Consider the following 22,096-nt stretch of genomic DNA (forward strand, 5'->3'; position numbering starts at 1 on the left):
TTACTGGGCATTGATCAGCGCCCGCTGTTCGGAGCTCGCTTCAGAAGTGCTGCTAATTGGTCTTGTACGCTCTCAACGCCGATGTTCTTATTCCTTCTTTGTTCACATATATTTCAAATTGACTATAATTCTTTAGCCTACTGCTGAGAACAAAACATGAATTTAGATTCACTTTCCTTGAAGTCTTCTACCTGTCTCAAAATCTTCTCGCGCTTTCCAATTGTTATGATCAAATTTCCTATTAGAAAAATGATTGAATCTAACACGAATCTGGACTTCTTTTTGGCACAGCCAGTTGTTAGCTTCTACATTACAATCCTTATTGGCTTCCTGTTGTTTTCCCCCTTGCTCAAGTCTTTAATCGTACTCTTTTTCGTCATATTATTTTCTCCGTAAATGGTGAGGAACATTTTTCTAGTTACCACTTCTGTGAATCAGCACCATGTAGCTTCTGCTGGGGAAGGATTGTTAGCTTAATTATGCGATGCCAAGTGTGAAGAAAATGGTAGCACTATCTTGCATTTCTGGCTGTGGCTGATAAAGGAGCAATTGCCGATTGGTGCAGTGCAGGTGCGTTGGGATCCTTCGATGAGGCATTAAGTTTTCTACCCTTATTTAATCCATAGATTCTGGTCTCTATAATTATTTTATTCGGAGTGCATTGTCGTTGCTCTGCATCTACCTGGACTCGTTTGTGTGCTTTGTTCGTTTGTAATCTGTAACCAACAATCATTTTTATGCTCATGCTGTCATTAGAAATACCAATGGCCTATCGTGGAATGCAATTGGAGATCGGCACAGCATATTCTGTAGTTTATTAGTATATTTCCGTTTTTCGTCTTAGCTTCTGCTTTATGATTTGCATATTCTCGATTGAAATAGAAATATCCTGAATCCCTTCCCCTCCAAAAAAGAAAAGGCAAAAGGAAGGAAGGAAAAGAAAAGAAAAGAAAGAAATGGACAGGGGGAAGTATCTCTCTCTTTCTAGTTGTGGCATTAGCATTACATCCTCACGTCCTAAAGTTCCCATTCCAGATGTCGAAGTTAAAGACAAAGAACTGATGATGACCTAACTTGTGAATATCAAGTTTAGAATAGTTTCCTTCAACATGCTAGAATTAATTTTGAAAAATTACAAAAAAATTATGAATGTTCATCTAAAAACACTACTTTGAGCATAGACCACAAACAATAGAAAACCTACAGCCTACTTGCTAGTTGCTACCACTTGTATCTATCCCGTCAAATAACGGATGCATAAAAAAGTGAACTGATTGGCTCCTCCTTCAAATTAACAATCCTATTTCTAATTATTGTTTGGTGATAAACATTAATATCTATGATTATAGTCTGGTTGACGTGCGTTCTTGGTAGTAGTGCAAGTTGCCGAAGCCTGAAATGTGTTATTTATGTATTCTAAAGGAAACTTCTATACGTAGCTAAAATTGTAAAATTAGTGCATCCAGGTAACATTTGATTGCCAATAGTTGCAGTTAGTAATTAATCTGTACAAAGATGTTGTGGGATAAAGTTGCTTATTTATTTATCTTAAACAATATACACAAATTTGAATATGTAATTGTATTAATTACGCATAGAATACCAAATGAAAATAGGGATCAGGAAAAACATCTCAAAAATGAAAAAAGAAAAAAGTATTTAAATAAGTAAAGCTTTTTCTTTCTTCGCCCCGTCACCACATTTTTCTTCTTGAATATCCTGATGGTAGTCTGTTTACTAGAGCTGTACTTGGCTGAATGCACAAATTTCTGTTACATTTTTCTGGCGGAACTGGAAGTGATGAAACTGCGATGGTTGGTTCTAGTTTATTGTATTCCCCCCTTCCCTTGATTATCCTAATCAAGAGGATTTTTCCTTGTGTCCTTGCAAAGATTATTTTATTATTAGGCTATGCAATGTGCGGTTACTGCTACTGATCCAGTAAGATTAGATTTGATTTCCATGTCTGTCGAATTGATTCTGTGTGATCTTAATTTTATAAACTCAACAAAACTTTGGTAATGGATTTTTGCGCAGATGTACATGCCGAGCTTTTGTTTTCTCCAATGCCCGAATTTAGCGAGTAAGAATATTCTGAAAAATAAATGTTCAAGCGTTTATGATATGCAGACAGGATGTTTTACATATTCCTTAATGCCATTAATTATATATAAAAGCCTTCATGTATATTTAACTGAACAATTATTCTTATTCCATAGATTGCTTCTGGTTACTTTATTTATATGATATGAGAATAGAACACTTCCATATGCTTTAGAATTCAGGCATTTTGGACGTATCTGGATACTGGGAAAGATATCTAACAAAGAAAAAGTGGTGAAGAGAGGCTTTTTGGCTATTAAGCAGTGGCCATTAAGCTTTATTTTATTATGATTCTCTTGCACCACATATTTTTCCTTCACAATGAAATATTAGTTCGGGATTAAGCAATCTTTTTAATTATCTTTGTGTCCCATAGTTATGGTTGGCATTTTGATGTTCTTGTCTTCAGAAAGCAACATTTTCATCTTGTTAGGACTATACTTGACTGTATTTTACATTAGACGAAGGTATAGGATGTTATCACTGGTCCAACTATGAACATTCTTAGCTAGCCTTTCCCTTCTGTATGGATCATTCACGGCCTAATGGTCGTGGCTACTAGGCTGGTGAAGAACTGAATTGGCTTGTCTGCCTCGTTTAAATTCGGTAACTTTGGTTGAAGACATGTGGCTTGGTGGAGTACACCTTAGGTATTAGTGGTGCCAATCAAACAAATCTTGAGAACACCATGCTATTAGTGGAAATAGGGGAAGAAAGTAACAGGTAACAGCCATGGGGGTGGTCCAGCGACTGGATTAGTGGATTTAAGAAAGATTGGGATAGGGATATTATTCTAATTCTAATTGTAAAGTTAGCCAGCATTTCCAATTATGCCGGCTTTACTATACTTTTTATGTTGCAGGGGGGATTCTTCAAGAAGCGTCTACTGGAGAATTTGTTTTGTAGAACAAAGACAATCTGCTTTAGCACTTGTGTTCTAAACAAATCATTTCTTTTGATTCCTGCTAACCGAGTTCTAATTGGTGGCCTGTGTCCCAAATTTTTAATCACCAGCCTGGGAAAGCCACAGGTCATTTAGCACGCCAGCGAATATGGGGGAGTAAGTGGGAGGTTTTATATTCCCTGCTTTGAGCAAAGTTGAATCGTCATCCTCCCAAATTGAAAGATAGATCCTTTATTATTATTGAACCCAAGTAGAGGAAGCCACGCGTCTTGTTTGGCACATCCAAGTTTTTACACTTTTGTTCCAATATGATATGCAGTGTGGATTATAGGCCCCAATAATGGGGGATGCTTTGTGGATGGACTACTGACGATTATAATATATTTGGGTGCTCCTGTCGGCGAGACTCTTCCTTTTGCTTAATTATCTATGACTCATTAGTGGGTGGGAAATACAAAGCCCCACTGCCACACAGCTTTCGTACGGGATGATGTATTAACTCTGTGGCCGGGTGTCATCAAGCGGTGACATAATCATTTTTAGATTTGACAGTTATTTGTGAATTATAATGTTCCTGGGCTGGGCTGGGCTGGGCTGGTAACTTCTCCATTCACCAAATGGGCCACTCTTATATGTCCTTTTTTCCCCTTACTTATCAATTAATTATTATTATTATTGGTTTGTGGTATGCAGCTACCTGAATCTAACCTGGTAGTGTGGGATTTGAGGTGAACTGAAAAGCTGAATTTGGTATGTCGGACAGTTCAATCGATTATTGGTCAAATTTCTTCATTTTCATGTCATTATCTTTGTACTAATCTTGAATTCTCTCGTTTTCAATTAGTGAAATATCACTGGAGCAGCCGCCGGCCTTTTGATGCCATGTGCGCACAGGTATGAAACCTAGGCATTTGAATATATATATATATTGCAGTCTTAATTTTTTAGGAGATTTGGAGTACTCACCATGATTCATTTATGAGAGGAGATGTACTAGATAAAAGGTTCTCCACTATTGATTATTATAATTGTTTGACACCTGGATTTTATTAACTTATGAAAACTTAATCACAACAACATAAAAATAATAATAACAAAAATTTAGGTTGTGGATAATTGTTTGGGCGAGGGACCCTGATTTTTCCCCTGTGGAACAACTTTTTCTTTCCAGCTAGTACTGTAAATGACTGTTAGGTTTCCAAAATAAACCGACTCACACGTCCAGTTGGACAAATATAAATGGAGGGAGGCAAGGCAATAATTAATTTTCGCAGATGTTTTGTTCCACAGGTAAAAAAAAAAAAAAAAAGAGCACGTTCAAATGTGTAGCTTTACAACCTGTCCTTTCACTTTGTTTTTTACTTGTGGAAAATCTTTCATGTCTATCCCAAACAAGCGTAATAATGACTTGTTTTCCTATTCCATATCATGTCATTTATATATCTTGTTATAAATTTATCATTTTGATCAAATAAATATCTTCAAAATATCTATTTGGTGGAAATATATACATATTGGGTTGAGAAAGGACTATATAAAGAATCCTTGCACCATGGGGGGGACTTGGAGAGCAGGAACCAAATACCCAAAGGATCCTTGTCCAAAACTTGACTAGCAAGTTTATGAGTAGCAAGATTACATGGTTTCTTTTTTCTTTTTTTTTTTTTAAATTTTTATATTATATAAAATATAATTTATCATATTTCATTGCATATATTGTCTTATATGATATATTATTCTTTTCACCAAGATGAATTAAAAAGTTAAATAGAAAAGATGTCTTTCAATGACCCAAAAAAGAGTTCCATAGAAACAAGTAGGACCATAGAAGGTGCCACATATTTGATTGTTGTTCCCAACTAAATATGAGATATCATGATGTGTATGTCCATTATAGAGATTTCACAAGAAAGTTTTATCTGTGGGCCGATCAAGATTCTTCCGCATATAATTCATCAACATGTCACATTGACAAGTTTTATTTTCATAATGTCAAAAAATAAATAAAAGAAAAAGAGAAGAAAAATGGAGAAAACAGAAACCATAAGTATTAAAGAAAAAGCAAAGTGTCCGAAGATGCTTGAGCTGAAAAAGAAGAAATGGTGATATCATATTCAGCTTTGAATTATTATTATTATTTATTTTGTTTTAGTGCATCTTTGAATTATTTTATAACAATAAGATCCAATGCAACATTGGGAAAATTCTGGGTTTTCCCAAAACCGGCATCCTTCTAACACCATTATCCCTTGGCCATGGCTGTATTAAATGGTGGTATGTCTCCCTCCACTAACATCGTTGCTTTTCCACAATATGAGCTCTGCTTTTTTCCTTTTCTCTTTGTTCCATATCCGTAGGATTCCTCTTTTCTATTTCAATTTAGTATGGTGTGATTATATACCTTTGCTCAATAATGTATGTGAACTTTAACACCAACCAATTGAATTGTTGATGATAATTCCAACCATCTCTAATATATCTAATAATGATTTGACATGTTTGTAAATTTATTCTAGAAAAAATTGCAAATACCACTTTTAAACTATTAGTTGTTAAATTGTATTCTCAAGCCTTTAATTTGAATAGTTATCCCCTTAAAAGTAGTGAAAGTAGTGAAGTTGTTGTAATAAAATCCTCCTACTATAACTCAATTGGTGGTGGGTTAATTGCAATGATTTTAAAATTTTATTTCTTACCATCGATGAATCTTCAAATCTCAAATGAGAGTACTATATATCATTTATTGCTAAACTATGCTTACAATAGTTTCTCGAGACGGTAATTTTCGAGTTAAAAATTTGAGGATTTGATTATAACTCAGCAGTGATATTTGCATTATTTGTTCCCCTCTACTGTAGTTATCTCTCACTGAAACAAAATATTTAAGCAATCTTGGAAACATGTGCAAATAGTTTAAATATAGTAAACAAAATAAGAGCAATATGAAAGGCAGGGAGAGGCAAATGTATTTGGAAAAGCATGGAAAGAGAGAGTAGGGTTGGTTAACTAGAGTTAGTGAAATAGTAACCGCAGGGTTAAGCAGAATGAGTTTTCCATTCCACACACTATATAAACTAATCTCCGCCTAAATCCTCATGCACTGCACTGCAACTGCAACTACAACTGCAATCTTCTTCAGAAAAGACAGAAGAAGAAAATGAAGAACCTCCTCATTCTGGCCTCCCTCACTCTCACTCTTTCAGTAATCTCCCCTTTCCCTTTCGCCCTCCCTAATTTCCTCCTCCTCTCTCTCCTCGCCCTCTCTCTCAACTTCTGGCTCATCCCGGGCGGCTTTGCATGGCGGAGCCACCACCGGCTCCTCCCGGGCCCCGCCGGCTGGCCCATTCTCGGAACCCTGCCCCAAATGGGCCCACTAGCCCACCGTAATCTCGCCGCCATTGCCCACTCCTTGAAAGCCACCCGCCTCATGTCCTTCAGTCTGGGCGCCAACAGGGCCGTCATAAGCAGCCATCCCGAGACCGCCAAGGAAATCCTATGTGGGCCGGCCTTCTCCGACCGGCCCATTAAGCAGTCGGCTCGGCTCCTCATGTTCGAGCGCGCCATCGGGTTCGCCCCCAATGGCACGTACTGGCGCCACCTCCGCCGGATCGCCGCCCAGCACATGTTCTCCCCGAGGAGAATCTCGGACCTTGAGGGGCTCCGGCGGAATGTGGCGGATGAAATGGCGGCGGAGGTGGGAATGGCGGCGGAGGGGGTGGTGCGGCTGAGGGAGGTGCTGCAGAAGCATTCTCTGAGGAACATAATAGAGAGCGTGTTTGGGAGTGGTCTGGAAATGGGGACGAAGGAGGAGCTGAGTGATATCGTGAGGGAAGGGTATGAGTTGATAGCGGAGTTCAATTGGGAAGATTATTTTCCGTTGAGGTTTTTGGATTTTGGTGGAGTGAAGAGGAAGTGCCATGAATTGGGGAGGAGGGTTAATGTGGTAGTTGGTCGAATCGTTGAGCAAAGAAAAACACAACCAAATGCTCAGTCTCACTCTCACTTCAATAATGACTTCCTTGCTTCTTTGCTGACTTTGCCAAAGGAGGATCGGTTGAGTGATTCAGATATGGTCGCTGTTTTATGGGTAACTTCTCTCTCTCTCTCTGCATTCACCAAACAAAAATTTTGGCCTCAATTTTCTTTTTTATTTTTCTTTAGGCTTCAATTTTCCTTTTTTTTCTTCTTAAAAATTAAACTTACATTCAATTTTCTCTTTGTTTTTGTAGTCAGGCGTCTTCACAGTCCAACCCAAAATTTTAAAATTAGAAAAATTGCATTTTGTTTTAAAACAAAAAATTAGAAACGAAATTGTTATAGTGCTTTGTAACTTAAGGTTTATTTTTTTTAAAATAAAAATTGGTGAAAATATATTTAGTTAACGATTTTCCAAAGTTATTTTTCTTCTAGTTTCTTTGTGTAAATTGATCTAATTATGAAAAACACTAATTGCCTCATAGGTTTTAAGAATAGTTCCTCGTCCTTTTATTTAGTGACAAGGCGATGTATTTTAGAAGGGTCTTTTAGACAAAATATATATTTCATATCACAATGCGCATATAGTAGTTTTCAATAAAATTCTACTTTTTTTTCCATTTATGTTATTTTTAACATACAAAGGGTTTAAACCTGTAAGTACTTAGAAGTACTTTCTCAACAAAAAATAAAAGACATGCTACTAGTAAAGTAATGATTTATTGAATAAAAAGCTAAGATTTAATGATTTTTTTTTTCGGGTATAATTAAGCGCATCGTGCACATAAATAATTATATTGAGAAGGAAAAAAAGAAACAGATAATCCATATTAGATTACACAAAACGAGGAATGCTTTTGTGGCATAAAAATATATATCTTGGCATGCATATATAACTACTAACAATATTCCAAATTTATATATAGATTATGAAATATATATATATATATATATTTTTTATATGTGCGGAGGACCGAGTCAGCAATGTTTATTTCTTGCCATCTAAAATGACCCACCCGGCCCCTACTTTTTTATGTTTGACAAGTACGGCCAATTTTTTAATTTTCCCATAAAAGTTTTGTAAGCTTTTCAAGATTCGGATATAATCATCAATAATGTGTTTGTGTATCCATCTCTCTAAAAATGATTGTTAATTGACCACATAATAACGCACATTGGCCACTGTCTAAAAATGGGCATAAATTATGTAATATAATTGATATGGTGTGATTTACTGTCTTAAAAATATCATAAAATAAAGATAAAAAAAATATGTATATAAAATCGTTACTCCTTTTTATTATGATGTTATTTATTAAAGTGGAAATGATGTGTAGGAAATGATATTTCGTGGGACCGACACAGTTGCAATACTTATAGAATGGATCATGGCCAGAATGATATTACACCCCGAAATCCAAGCCAAAGCTCAAAAGGAGCTGGACACGTGCGTGGGGTGCAACAAGCACGTGCGTGATTCAGACATTCCCAACCTCCGTTACCTCCAAGCCATCGTGAAGGAAGTTCTGCGCATGCACCCTCCAGGCCCATTACTGTCGTGGGCCCGCTTGGCCATCGACGACGTCCACGTGGACAAGGTCTTAATCCCAGCTGGCACGACAGCAATGGTGAACATGTGGGCCATAGCCCACGACCCGTCCATCTGGGAAGACCCATGGGCATTTCGACCCGAACGGTTCATGGAAGAGGAGGTGTCAGTAATGGGGTCAGATCTAAGGCTGGCGCCGTTCGGGGCGGGGCGAAGGGTGTGTCCAGGAAAGGCCTTGGGTTTGGCGACGGTGCAGCTGTGGGTGGCCAGCCTTCTTCAGGAGTTCATATGGCTTCCATCTTCTTCAAACTCTGTTAATTTGTCGGAATGTCTGAAGCTATCCCTCGAAATGAAGGAACCCTTGAATTGTCGAGTGGTAAGCCGGTAAATTCCAGTCAAAGAAGTTTCGGGTGACGTGGCAATTCAAGATGAGGAGACAAAAAAAAAAAAAAGGTAGAGTCTATATATTTGTATTTGTAGCTATGGATCAATGGAAGCCTCATGGAAGGTAGATTATCAATGTAAATTAGTTAATAACCGTGTGTTAAAAATAAGGAAGAAGGCCCACCGAGTTGTGAAGTTGTGATCATAAATGTTATTACCCAAATTACGAAATAGCCCCCTTTCCTACACATACATGTATGGTTGTTGATTTTATTATGTAATTTACCAGTAATTACTAAAGCCCATATTCAACTTCGTCCAAAAGCTAGCATAAGTTAGTGGGAATTGACATGTATCTTCCTTTGATAAATAACTTACTCCTACCAATCTTTATGAATACTAATTAATCACGTTTTTATGGAGTTGAAGATCACAACCACAACCACGATCATTTATCCATGATATGTTTTTGTTGAAGACAAGAACATAGTCCATAAAAAGAGAGAAAAATTCAAAATCTATAAACTAAAATGTACAACATCTTCAATATATAGTATAAGGTTTGGAATTTGAAAGCTCTCTTCCCAATCATACCTACATCATTATATTAAAAGTGGATAATTTTGCCGTAACCTATCAACTTAAGTTTTTGAGTTCAAAATTGGATAAAAATGACAAACGTTACCGTGAGATATCATTTATGCATTAAATATGTATCATATACATATAACTCTAAACTCTTGCACTTAAACCTAACCAATCTCTACACATTACTTGGAGCTCATCGCCTAATCATAAGTGCTTCTATTTGAGAGCGATAGCTTTCATTAAGATTTTTCTTTATTAAACCCTTATTCTTTAAACCACTTTACATTAGACACTTATTTGAGTACGTGTTGATCAAGAACACCATAGTATTAATATTTGATTAAAGTAACTTTAGCTGCCAAAAAACAAAAATAAAATCAGTGATAATTGAGTGACTTTTTAAAAAAAAAAAAATTGGAATGAAAATGTGAGGATTTGAGTGGATAAACATGAGGGGGGAAGAAGTATGGGGTTTTGCACGTCGAAAACAAAACCCCATGCTCCTTTTATGCTTTATATTAAAAGGGAAAATAAATGATAATAATAAAAATAAAGAAATTGAAACGGTAAGGCCAAAAGTTTAGGGTTTTAATAGAATGTGATGGGAAAATCCAATGGATTTCTTTGGTTACAGCGTAAAAGGCAGATCCCTTTTATTTGTTGCTTTTTGAGGAACGCGCGCACACACTCAATTCTTCAAAATCAATGTTATCTGCCCTTCCATTGAACTGGGCCCCACCCTCCCATTTTCTCCCTTTCTAACTTTTGCCGCTGTTCATTTCCTATTGGCTCTCACTCCCACGCTTTTTTCTTTTTCCTTTTTCCTTTTTCCTTTTTCCTTCCATACCATGCAATTCCAATTGCAAATACAATCCCTCTGAGTCTCCACCTTTGGGAAATTTTGTCCCCTCCTCTTGTTTTAAATCCTTTTCGTTTTCTTTAATATTCGGATTTATTTTCCTGAATTCTTAGACTTTTATTTTTTTTTATTTGTGTTTTTAGATCATACAAGCTTTTGTTCTTTTTAAATTTTTATTATTATTTTGTACAAATCTTTTTTTTTTTGTTAATTTAATTCATAAATAGATGTTTTTGTGACTAATTATTTATAATTACACATGACAGGTCCTACATGAGGTTTCAAAATAAGTCAGGTAAGAAAAAGTAATTGCAAGAATTAAAATAATTTTCTTTTTTATGGAAAGTTTAAGGATGGAATCATAATATTTGAAAGTTTAGATAATGAAGCATGATGAAAGATAAAATTAATATTATAGCTTAAGGACAAAAAGTAGGATTTCGAATTTCAAACAATTCCTTTTCACCGAATTGAGTTTTGTTTGGGCCGTTAAATGGGCTTCCGAAAACGAACTTCAGCGTGATGGGCTTTTCCCACTATGTTCCTGTCCTAGTCCAAGACTTAGTTTTCTTTCTTATATGTAAGAGGCAGTCCAAAGGGTAAATGGGCCAGGCCTGTTCTAATTCAGTTTGAGAGTGAATATGGTTTGGAATAAAGAGGCCTAACAATTGGGCCTTAGGTTACAGGCAGAAATTCATTGTTTTCTTATATGAGTGAATCATTTGCATGCTAGGTTTTAGGAAAAGGTAATTCACATCTTCTTTATTCAAGTCATTCACTAGGTTAAAGCAATCGGATTCAATCTAAAAAGTTCTTTAAATTTAAGCTTCTGGAAAAATATAGCTCATCCCGCATCACTAACATTTCAGTAGCCAAAAGGTCGAGATTTCGAAAATCGTCATCGAGAATGACACAACCCAACCCAGTTCTACCTTCTTCCGTGTGATGCTAAATTTATGGCATAAACTTGGACTGCTAATGTCATGTAGTGCCACGTGTCCTTCTAGAAACATCTAACGCAACGCACACCGGAATATGGAACGGAGTTGACAGCATTCCCATGCCTCTTCTCACATCACAATCACGTGCGTGGCCCACTCTATCAAAATGGCTTCCCCCAAGAACCAACCAGATTCTTCATTCTGGAACTTTGCATTCATTGGCGGGCCCCACCTTTGGCGGATTCGCACGTAAACCGTTGGATGACCAAAATCCAACGCACCAGCAGAACCTCTGCAAATTAGCTGAACCGCTTTTATATAGCGCCCAAACCATTTTTGCTCTTCGATATCTTCTAAGTTCTACGGCGGAACAGAATACACCCTCAACGTAACTGTGTAAGTGAGATTGTTGAATCTGTACCAAGAAACTTTTGCTTTCAATTTGTTTTGTATCTGAAGTAAATTGTGGTGTTAATCGATCGGAATATTAACAGATGGAGAACGAGAGCCAGAACCGGGAGCTGAAGCATCTAGGTTTTGTAAGGATCGCTGCGATTCAGACGATTGTGTGTGTTTCGAATCTCTATGCTTACGCGAAGCAGAACTCCGGAACTCTGAGATCTGCGGTTGAATCTGTGGAGAGCGCTGTAAACACAGTTGTAGGGCCTGCCTATGAGAAGCTCAGAATCGTGCCTGATGATGTCCTTGTTTTCCTTGACGACAAGGTACTCCTTACCTTTCTAGTCCATAAACTTGTTTATACATCTGCTGATGACTTTCCTGGATCAATTTGGTACATTAGTTTTTTATAATTCAATCAATTGTCGATCCGGCTCGTTACTGAGTTGATGATGATGTTTTGCATTCCAGATGTTTGATTGCATTTAACTCCGAATTCTAGATTACTAAGATGAATTTAGTTTTCCAGCCTTCTATATGAGATTTCGACAATTGATTTTCTCTTCAACATTACCTGGTAGATAAAACGAAATTAGCGATCCATTCAGAGTAGTGTAGAATGAATACGAAGGTGCCTTTATTGGCTACCTATTGGAGTTATGAGAGTGGGTTCATAATTGATCAAAGGAGCTGTTCGATTCCAGGGTACTAATTGTTGTGTATTTTGGGATAACGATTTCAGCAAGAAATGAATGTTTCTAATTCTGGTGGGGGAGTTTGTTGCAGGTTGACAAAGCGACGCATGAGTTTGACAAGCGTGCTCCTCCTCTGGCAAAACAAGCCGTTCAAATAACGCAGCATATCATCCAAAAGGCTGCTCGAACTGCCCAAGAACTCGTGAATGAGTTTCAATCTGGTGGACCACGGGCAGCATTCCATTATGCAGCCAAGGAGTACAAGCAGTTGGTTGTAAACCAAGGAGTGAAGACTTGGGAAGGGCTCAACCGGCTTCCATCGTTCCACAAGTTTGCAGACATGGCGGTGCCGTCGGCGGCGCAGTGGTTGGAGAGGTACAACTACAAGGTGAAAGATATGAGGCAGAAGGGCTACTATGTGTTCGACTATTTTCCTGAAGTTCCTGTTAGCGAAATAGCCAAGGCATTTGAGCAGGGTGAGGCCAAGAAGGAAGAAAATCCTCCTCCACCTGCCTCAGAACAAGCTCCAACCGAGTGCAAAGCGGATTCGGATTCGGATTCTGATTCGGGTTCGGATTCGGTTTCCAATTAGAAAATGGTCGTTCCTGTCATTGCCTAATCGTCTGGTTTGCAATTGTATATGTTTCATGATGTATGAGCAAAACGCTGATGAGTAGCAGCTGTGAAAAATTCCACAAGTTTGAAAGCCTTAGAAGGGCGTATATAAGTGTGAGTGGCTGTTTGAAGTTGATATAGCGATTACGGCAATGTCTGTACATTATGAACAAGTAAATGAAGTTTTAGAATGTGATGCTTCCTCTATAGATTCTCTGTGTCTTGAAGTAAAGCTGGGAGAGGCACTGACCAAACTTATTTGTTCATTTCACGAGTGATAGCCATTACTGGCATTAAAAAAAAAAAAAAAATTTTTTTGAAATTTCAATCAATTTGCGCTCTGTGTGTGGTCAAATTAAAAAAATATATATTTTTTTAAGGATACATCAATGTTCTCGAGTATGTGTGGACTTTTCTTAGGATAAAACGATGCTCTTGAATATTCTTTATTAACTTATTAATGTGTTTGAAGCCCCACATACATAATCTCTTTAATTTCATAATCTCTTTAATTCATGGCTCTTTTTTGGGGTTTTACACACTATCAAAAATCATTATTAACTTTTTTTACCTATTTTCAACATAAGAATAAAAAATTTAAAACTATGTTCTTATTCTTAGTTTATAAAATTTAACTTTCGCATTAAAAAATTTGTAAACGGTAGAATTTCTTATGACAATTTCCACAAGGTTTAACAGTAGAACAGTTATTAAATAACCCATTAATTGTAAATTTGTAATAAACAAATTTATCCCAAAAGAATAGAAGAGAAGAAATCAGTCCTAACGGAATACAACAGTACACTGTACACTGAACACATCTTCGGAGGGCTCATTGTCCAACAAATCGTAGAGAGTACATGCCAACCTGAGCATAACTGGTTAAGCCATGTATTCCTCATCATTGTGATAAATCTTAGAGAATGAAAATGCAAAACATGTTACCCGCCTAAACATATCACAATTGGTTAAGATATATATTCTCGACCACAATATTAGAGGTTCGAATTCCCACTCTTATAGGTTTATCTTAGACCACATGTTGAACTCAAAAACTAGCTTATACTACATTCATGGCTTTCCCGAGAGATATCGACCCATAATAATAAAGTGTAGCTTAGGATATGAGGGATTGCAGAGTCACCAACTTAGTTAGTATATCTTATGAGATGAAAAGCACGTTTATTCCAGCACCAAAATCTGTGTTTGACAATACAAACCCACAAGGTGCTCCAACAGCACATGAAATTAAACAGAAACAAATGAACGTTCAAACAGTTGCAAACCTTCCCAGTTTCTTCCACCAATTTCAGAGCTCTGCCAAGAATTCTGCATAATATATGAAGAACATCAGGGGGATCCATCTAGTGGCAACTGGGATATCACTCCAAAATCAAAATCGTCCTTTTCTTACACAATACGAGACATCACATCCACCACATTATGAGAATTAAGACTAATAACTTAACACCACAATAAAAGTTTAAAGTTCCAATTATCAGTTTCTAGGTCTTACTCAGCCCAGGGCAAGGAGGCAAAAATTATTATGAGGACATGAAAATTGACAGAGAAACAGAACCTTCAAAAATCACTTGGAGTTATTGTTGATATCCTGAAGCATATCATCATAAGGGTCTCTTCTACCAGGAGCCTGGCTAATTTGTGCATCCCACTGCAGCTGAGAATTGTGGCGCTCAAACGTCCAAAATCCGTAAGGACGAAGTGGATAGCTCCACATCTCCTTCGTCTTTTGGCACCGATCCTTGACCGCATACAGGTGCTCTCGGAATTTGCGATCCCTCTCTTTTGGATCCTCCATTAGTCTTACTACCAAATTCTCAGCAAACTCCATGACGAATTTCATTTCTAATTTCTTCCTGAGAAGTTCACGAATTAAAAGATATAACGCCGTCGAAATTCAAAATGGAACATAAAATTCACTTGAAACTCTGCTGTCCGCCAAAGAAAATTTAAGAGCAAATCATGAAACTAAATTTGGATGAATCAGAAACACAGTTTATCTCAAACATCCTATTTCTCCTTGCAATTTTTCTTGGTATCAGATATTACCTAAGCAACAAACCGGATCTAAAAATTCTCAAGTGAAAGACCTAGGGTATCCAAATTCGAAAATTGCAAAAAATACTCGAGCAATTGAATAAGTAGCGAAATTCAACAAAATCAATTGAAGCCGCGATGAATAAGAAGCGAAATTGAAACCAAACGCTTACCTCGAAAGTTGATTTGTAGGAATTAGGATTTCTTCCAGTGTAAACCTGCAGTTCACCTCTCGCAGAACTGGACTCCAACGAGGAAAAGAATCCGTATAATTCCCAATACTTCCATATACAATGAGCTGAAATTCGCCCAATTTCCATATCTCTGGGGCCCGAAAGCCCAATTACGTATGATCTACAGAGCCCACTTACATGTGGACCCAGCTCTAGTGCAGGTTTCAGATGTATTGTTTCATCTGAAACCTCCGCTGCCAGGCCCATTTAATTAACTGCTTCTCCAATAATGTCTGATAGTGGACTTTATACATCACATTTCATAATATTCAGGTAGAAATTATTTAACAATTTTTGGTCATTTATGGCTTATTTACGTGCATACTGATGTTTTTATAGGATCAAGCCATTAGAAAGAATTAGAGCTTAAGCGATCAATTGAGAGGAAAGCTAGAGCGGAAAACAGGAGCTTAATTCAGCCATATCAGCGCCGTAGTGCCATCATGTAGCACCGTGGCGCCTGCAAGTCAAAATTGGGAGCAAATTCCCGAAGAAGCAGCACCACAACGCCAATATACAGCGTCATGGTGCCTGCAAACAAAGTTTGGGCCTCTTTCCCCTGTCATGTAGTGCCATGGCGCTACGAACTTGTTCGTCCGTCACAATTTTGGGACAGCGCCATGGCGCTATGGCGCTGTAGCGATGCCCTCACATAAGTAAAGTATGAATGTGCCGGTTTTGGGAAATTTGGGGATTCTTACATTGGAGAATTGGAATTTTGAGAGAATTGGCTCGAGATTTGAAGCAAGAAGGGCGAGGAGACGATTTTCGAAAGCTCGTGATCGTGGAGATTGAGTCGGGAACGGTCAATCGACACTACGACTTTAGTTTCTCTCTTTTCTCTTATCTTTTCTTGATTTATTATGAAATTCGTTGTGGCATTTTATTGTATTTTCGTGAACATGAGTAGCTAATCTTATTGTTCTAGGGATTGACGTAGCCGCTGGATTTATGAGTTGGATTTATTAACAATTGTCTTGATTGATTTGTTATTAATCTATTTGTGCATTTATTCGCTTAATGCTTTTAATCTCTTGATCACGGATTAATTGTTGCTAAATCTGAATCTTACGCTCGGGAGAGGTGGTTTAGATTGGAACATGAATGCATGACTAGGGTAGTTTTAAGATCGGGAGATTTAGAATTATCTTAGAGGTTGTTAAAAGACTAATACTTAAAGCCGTGCTTGTTAATGATATTAGATAGGGATATTGGTTTCTTAATAAGTGGGAGAATTAATTGTGTTCGGGAGAGACAGTTATGATTCTTCATTTCTGGACTTATATTCATATTCAATCTTGGCATGTTTAATTTGTCCGCTTGTAGGTTTAGTTGGTGAAATCACTTCCCTAGGACCTGTTCTCCATAGGAGATTTCTTTAGAGTTTTTTTTTTAATTCGCTTTGTTATTTGATTTTTGTATGTCAAAAGAAATTCTTGGTTGTTTCTCTGGATAAAATTGGACAATAATATCTGTAGTACTTGAGTGACTAGAAACCCAATGGACGATATTGGTAATTACTTACCACTTTTAGTAAAACTTGACCCGTACAGTTGCAGTAAACAATTTTTGCTACAATGTTCTTAGCTCTTAATACACGTTTTTATTTCAAATGTCCCAACACGAAAGAACAGATAACGAACATTAAATATGAGTTTAAAAAAAACAACGAACATTGACTGTGCACAAGTAATAATATGAATAATAAATAACGAAATACCAAAATTGAACTGTTGACTTTAGGATAGATAACTAACATTACAACTAATCGAGTATAATTCTTTTGTGTTTTTTTTTTCCAACATCTAACACTTTTTCTCCTATATTTTGTAGACACGATTGACAAAATCTTGTCAATTTTAAAATTTCATGTAAATTTATATTTCATTTTGTTAGAAATAATAATAAAACATAAATAATATTGAATAAGATTAAATTAAAATTATTGAAAATGGAATGGAATGGGAACACAAGGAATTAAATAAAGGTGAGGTCTACGAAGAATGGGCCAAGAGATAAAAGCAGAACAATTAGGCAATTAGTGGATATGAATTGAAGGATTTGGTTTGTAATTTCTTTGGTTCATCAATGTTTAGGTCAGGGATTCCACCAGCTTTTTCAAACTGCACCTACTCTACTCTATTGCCAATGCCATTATCTTTTAATTTCCCTATAAAACCCATAATTTCTTCCCATTAAGTATTTTAATTATTTATTTAATTATGTGGACCGTTGCCCTGTGAGTGTATGGTGCCTTTTGGAAGACCAAGAACGAATTCCCAAACAACCTTTGTCTACCACTTGAAAATGTTTCTCTCCACTTATTTTATTTTTTTCTCTTATGTACTTCATTCCATCGTCTTATTGCTCTCAACCTTTTTGACTACTCAAAAGCAAGAACCAAGAATTAGAACAACAATTAAATAACTCATAAGGTGAGTATATGTTTTTGCGATTTGTCATTTGTCGTCACCTAATATTCATATTTCACTCGGTGGATTCTATGCTTTTTAAGACAAACCTTGATTCTTGCGTAGCAGTTGTTATTTTGGGGGTTTCGAAATTTGAGAAGCCGTTCCCGCTTTCGATGCATTATTGATCCATAAAACACTCCAAATTGTTTATTTAATTAATAACCCTTTTGTTTTGGGCAATTTCTTTCAAATTTAATGCCATATTTACTTAAAATCATTATCAGGGGATGGGATGCGGTCTTTTCTCTTCTGTTGGCCTTTTCCTTTAACGTCGAGACATTGCAAATTTCCGTGCCCAATTACAGTGCCTGCTTTTAGCATGGCTGTTTTGAATCTTGTCATGGTCGAAACGGTGGCGTTTCAGTGTTCATTAATGATGCCTCCGCCATTCGGTTTGCTTGGATAAACGGGATACAGCGAGTCAAATGGGAATAATTTTGATGCTTAAGATTTAAAATTGTTCGCATCGTACGTTTTATTGATTTTAACTCATCGGTGATCTGCCAATCTTGGAAAGGGTCAAAATAAAACGGAAAAGGGGAAAAAAAGCTTTGTTGATTTTGAATTTTAATTACCGAAAATAAGAGGACTGGTGAAATTACTAGCTCTATAGTACAAAAATTAGGCCTCCGCCGCTTTGTACACAAAAATGACATAAAAAGCCCCGCCGCGCCGCGCCCATTCGACGGCCATGATTAAGATAATTTATATCTCCAATAAAAATGGCCTTCTCTTTTTTCTTTTTCTATTTGTTTTCCTATTCCCCTTATTCTCTCGCTTTAATTTTACGTCTGTTGGACTAAAATTACGATAAGCCGCCAACGTTGGAAGAAACGGCTATCGTCAGTGTCACTCGCGTATTTCTAACTTTCAGCCATGATATCATCGGCCCCATCGGCCCCACCGTCACCGTTATCATCAAGCCAACGCTCCACCGGAGCGCAATCCATCTTGTGGCGGAGTTTCCAATCCAGAGCCTGACACGCACGTGAGCAGTAGTTAACGGCCCCGCAAACGGAGCATCGACGGAACTCGTGTCTTCTCGTCTCCGGCCGCCCACACCCCACGTGCGAGCACATCCTCAGACCGTTCCCCGGCGAACTTCCTCGAGCCGCGAACCACTCCGCCAAAAACTGACTGGCCGGATGAGCCTCCGGCGCCGGTATGTTGCATCCGAAATCGCTTAGAAGCGGACAACTTGTCCCCGACACGTGCCGGTGGTGAGGGTGCGTGTTCCACGTCAGGCACGTGCGGGAGTCGATACCTGAGGCCGCCTCCGCCGAAAGCACGGCGGCGAGTTCACGCGCGTTAGCCTGCACGAGGAAACGCCGTCCCTCCGTTATGTTCTGGCGAACGCCGTAACCGTCTTGAAGGCAATGACCGAGCTCTCTTAGCGCGTCGATGTGGCCGAGAAAAGCCGCGCGTGCACAAAGGGCAACTCCGGCACGGAGGTCCTTGTCGTTCTTGGAACCTCCGCTGCCATTGAACTGTATAACAGCGAGCGAGTAAAGCGCCGGCGCGTGGGAACAAATCGCCGCCTTGGCCATGAGCGACGCTCCGCTGCCTCGGTTTTGCAAACAGTAGAATCGAATCTGCCGGACACGAATAAAGAATGCCCTCGTCGTTGTTAGTTATAAAAATCAGAAAATAAAAGGGAATGTTCATGGCTTTACAAATGGGATTAGAATAAAAAAGAAACTAATTGCAACTTGGCAAGAATATAACTAACCATGCCGAGCGTGTAACAGGCCTCCACGTTACCGGCATCGGAACACTGTTTCAGAAACCGGTGGGCCGACTCCGTCCAGTTCCGTGCTCTAATTGCGAACGTCTTCTGTGACGCTCTCGATAAAACTATGGGATTAAGTCCTAAACTGTTTAATCTTTTGCATCTGTGACGCACAAAAAAAAACATTAAAATTAAAATTGCGTTAGATCCAGAAACATTATTCAATCCGCTTTATCGCCATTGTTGTGGCTAGGATTTAATCTAGAGCGATAAGCGAGAATCTGGAAGAAAGCAAATGGATTGACAAAAAGATTTAAAAAAAAAAAAAGGAAATTGCAACGTACGTTAGCAAGACGTTGGTGAAATCGGAGGGGCGAGCAGCGGCGGAGCTGAGTTTACAGAGAATAGAGATGACGAGGTCGTCCGGCAAGGAATCGAACAAATCGGAGGTCGGAGGAGAAGAAGATTTGTTTCTTTTCCGGGAAAGGAGGTGGTGGTCGGCGGCGACATGGCGTGTCCTCTTGCGAAGTGGTTGGTCGGAAGAGAAGGTGTCTAGCGGAGGATAGCATAGGCCTGTTCGAGTTCTCATGGATGCCCTCGCCTTCAAGCCTTTGTGTGTTTCCGTTTGATGTCGACGACTCTGTTTCTCTCTCGATGGTAAAAGAGAAAAAGTAAAGGGCAGGCTTTATATAGTCGGAGGAAAGTATAACACTACCACCCCTTCAAATACAAAACGACACAATCAAACACAATGCTTAAGGATCCTAAAATATGATTCCCAGCTGTCAGTAACATGGAAATTTTATACTCTTTTTATTTCCTTTTTTATTATTATTCCTCTTTAAAAACCGAAATATATTGATATTTTGCAGCACCTGCACCTGCACCTGCACCCGCACCCGCACCCGCACCCTTATTTAACTCGCTTTAAAATCCATTTTAAAGATTAAAAAGTAAGTCATCGTGGAATTGGAATGAGTCAAACGTACTAGTAATTGTCCATTTAATTTTAAGGTGTTCATTTACAATTTAACACTCCGTTTCTTTTACGTGTTCCCGTGTCAACAAAAATATGTTAAATTGAGTCACCTTTTTCTTTTTTTTTTTGGAACTAATTATGTATATTCGCATAACTAATTTAACGCAAAAAAGAAAACTTCTCTCAATCCGAAAAAGTGGACTGAATTAAATTAATTAATTTTTATTTTTAAAGCCGTGGTGCCATTTTCATCGGTTTGTTTTAAATTTATCGAACAGTTTTAGTAAACTTCCTGAAAATTGTTGAGATTTTTTTTCCTTTTTCCATTTTCCATTGACTAAAAATAATTGCTGACCGTCAGTTGTTAACTACTTCGAAAATTGTTGAGAGAGAAAAAGTTCATGAGAAGAACATCGACCACGTTTCACAGTAGTATTACTGCCTCACTGGCATGTATACGTAACTTCCCACGGTGAGGTCACCGTAACTTTAGAGAAAAATAATAGTAATAAAAATTGTTGGGCGAAGGGAAGGGAACGTGGTAATAAGATTAAGTGAAGGATGAGATAAGTAATAAAATCCGGGGAAATGACGTGGATCTGTTGAAGTGATATTGACCACTCATGTAACACCGGGTGGAGCCCACCTGTCCCCCTCGTGGCTGCTTCTCGAAGTAGAGAAGGCATTTTTTTTCCAGTGCTGTTCTGAAGACTGCTGGAAATGGGTATTAATCGGTGGGGTCCCACATCCGAGGGTCCGTGTTCGAGTTGCCTACCACTTAACGCCGCAGATGGCTCCCCAAAATCAACGTACCTGATTTCCAGATCCTCTCTTTTGATCCATGTCCCATTTCTAATTAATGAAAATTACTCCCTAACCTGCTCTTCAAACAACCCATCAGCAACGCTAACTCGCAACTTTGATTGGACGTAAAACGCTGCGCTTTGTGCTGCAAAAAGCTTATCTGGATCGTCATCTTTTGTATCCATTGTACTCTATCAAAGAAAAATAATGAAATTACAAATAAAGGCCAAGGGGATATATATTGTGGAATCGAACGGGTCAAAGACGTACCAAAACGACGTTGCATTTTTTTTTCTTTTGTTAAAATTGGGTCGCTTTCCTTTCCGTCTAAAGGAGATTTTGCAGAGATTGTGTTTTTAGTGTTTGGGGTTTTCGAGGGGATGGCTTCTGCTGTTTGTTCAATGATTTCAATCTGTGTTATCTTCTTTAACACATGATTGGACTGGATTTGTCCATTAGCCGATGTTCAAACTTTATTAGCTAATACCCATATTCCTATTCCAGTTTCAGGTTCAGCTCATGCCTTGTGTTTTAGTGATGGTGTATATTAATAACTAATAAAACTCTATATGATTAAATTAATAAGACTAATTATGTTTGATTAGTGGTAACAAAAAAACAAGTTTATGGCTTGGATATAGTTGAGTTTGTTTGAGTTGCAAGTTGATTGAGGCGGACGCTTGGAGGAGATATTTTGGGGATGGGATAAGGGCCTCAACTAACTGACACGTGGAGCGATAGCAGCGTCAGACGGTGCATCCGAAGCTAATCCCATGAACCAAGATAACGCCACGCCATTCTCCATCT

General features: G+C 38.1%; 4 protein-coding genes across 4 annotated transcripts; 2 read left to right on the forward strand and 2 right to left on the reverse strand.

Annotated features, from left to right (window-relative positions):
* Nucleotides 1-5,822: 5,822 nt before the first annotated feature.
* Nucleotides 5,823-9,163, forward strand: LOC111019718 (cytochrome P450 78A4). Its single transcript, XM_022296140.2, has 2 exons — nucleotides 5,823-7,094; nucleotides 8,320-9,163. Exons 1-2 carry the CDS (start codon nucleotides 6,165-6,167, stop codon nucleotides 8,917-8,919), a joined length of 1,530 nt encoding a protein of 509 aa, XP_022151832.1. The 5' UTR covers nucleotides 5,823-6,164; the 3' UTR covers nucleotides 8,920-9,163.
* Nucleotides 9,164-11,540: 2,377 nt separating this feature from the next.
* Nucleotides 11,541-13,221, forward strand: LOC111019717 (Rubber elongation factor protein (REF)). Its single transcript, XM_022296139.2, has 3 exons — nucleotides 11,541-11,699; nucleotides 11,798-12,028; nucleotides 12,489-13,221. The coding sequence occupies exons 2-3, from the start codon at nucleotides 11,798-11,800 to the stop codon at nucleotides 12,987-12,989; spliced, it is 732 nt and encodes a 243-aa protein (XP_022151831.1). The 5' UTR covers nucleotides 11,541-11,699; the 3' UTR covers nucleotides 12,990-13,221.
* Nucleotides 13,222-14,174: 953 nt separating this feature from the next.
* Nucleotides 14,175-15,398, reverse strand: LOC111019716 (NADH-ubiquinone oxidoreductase). Its single transcript, XM_022296136.2, has 3 exons — nucleotides 15,244-15,398; nucleotides 14,592-14,889; nucleotides 14,175-14,341 (listed from the first exon to the last, which is right to left on the reverse strand). The coding sequence occupies exon 2, from the start codon at nucleotides 14,874-14,876 to the stop codon at nucleotides 14,601-14,603; it is 276 nt and encodes a 91-aa protein (XP_022151828.1). The 5' UTR covers nucleotides 14,877-14,889; nucleotides 15,244-15,398; the 3' UTR covers nucleotides 14,175-14,341; nucleotides 14,592-14,600.
* A 2,904-nt stretch (nucleotides 15,399-18,302) lies between these two features.
* LOC111019715 (HCP-like superfamily protein with MYND-type zinc finger) lies at nucleotides 18,303-20,240 on the reverse strand. Its single transcript, XM_088117978.1, has 3 exons — nucleotides 19,851-20,240; nucleotides 19,507-19,669; nucleotides 18,303-19,369 (listed from the first exon to the last, which is right to left on the reverse strand). Exons 1-3 carry the CDS (start codon nucleotides 20,093-20,095, stop codon nucleotides 18,641-18,643), a joined length of 1,137 nt encoding a protein of 378 aa, XP_087974104.1. The 5' UTR covers nucleotides 20,096-20,240; the 3' UTR covers nucleotides 18,303-18,640.
* Nucleotides 20,241-22,096: the final 1,856 nt, after the last annotated feature.

This window comes from Momordica charantia, assembly GCF_013281855.1.
Source record: "Momordica charantia cultivar OHB3-1 chromosome 9 unlocalized genomic scaffold, Mcharantia_2.0 BLBB01000009.1, whole genome shotgun sequence".
NCBI classification, from domain to species: domain Eukaryota; kingdom Viridiplantae; phylum Streptophyta; class Magnoliopsida; order Cucurbitales; family Cucurbitaceae; genus Momordica; species Momordica charantia.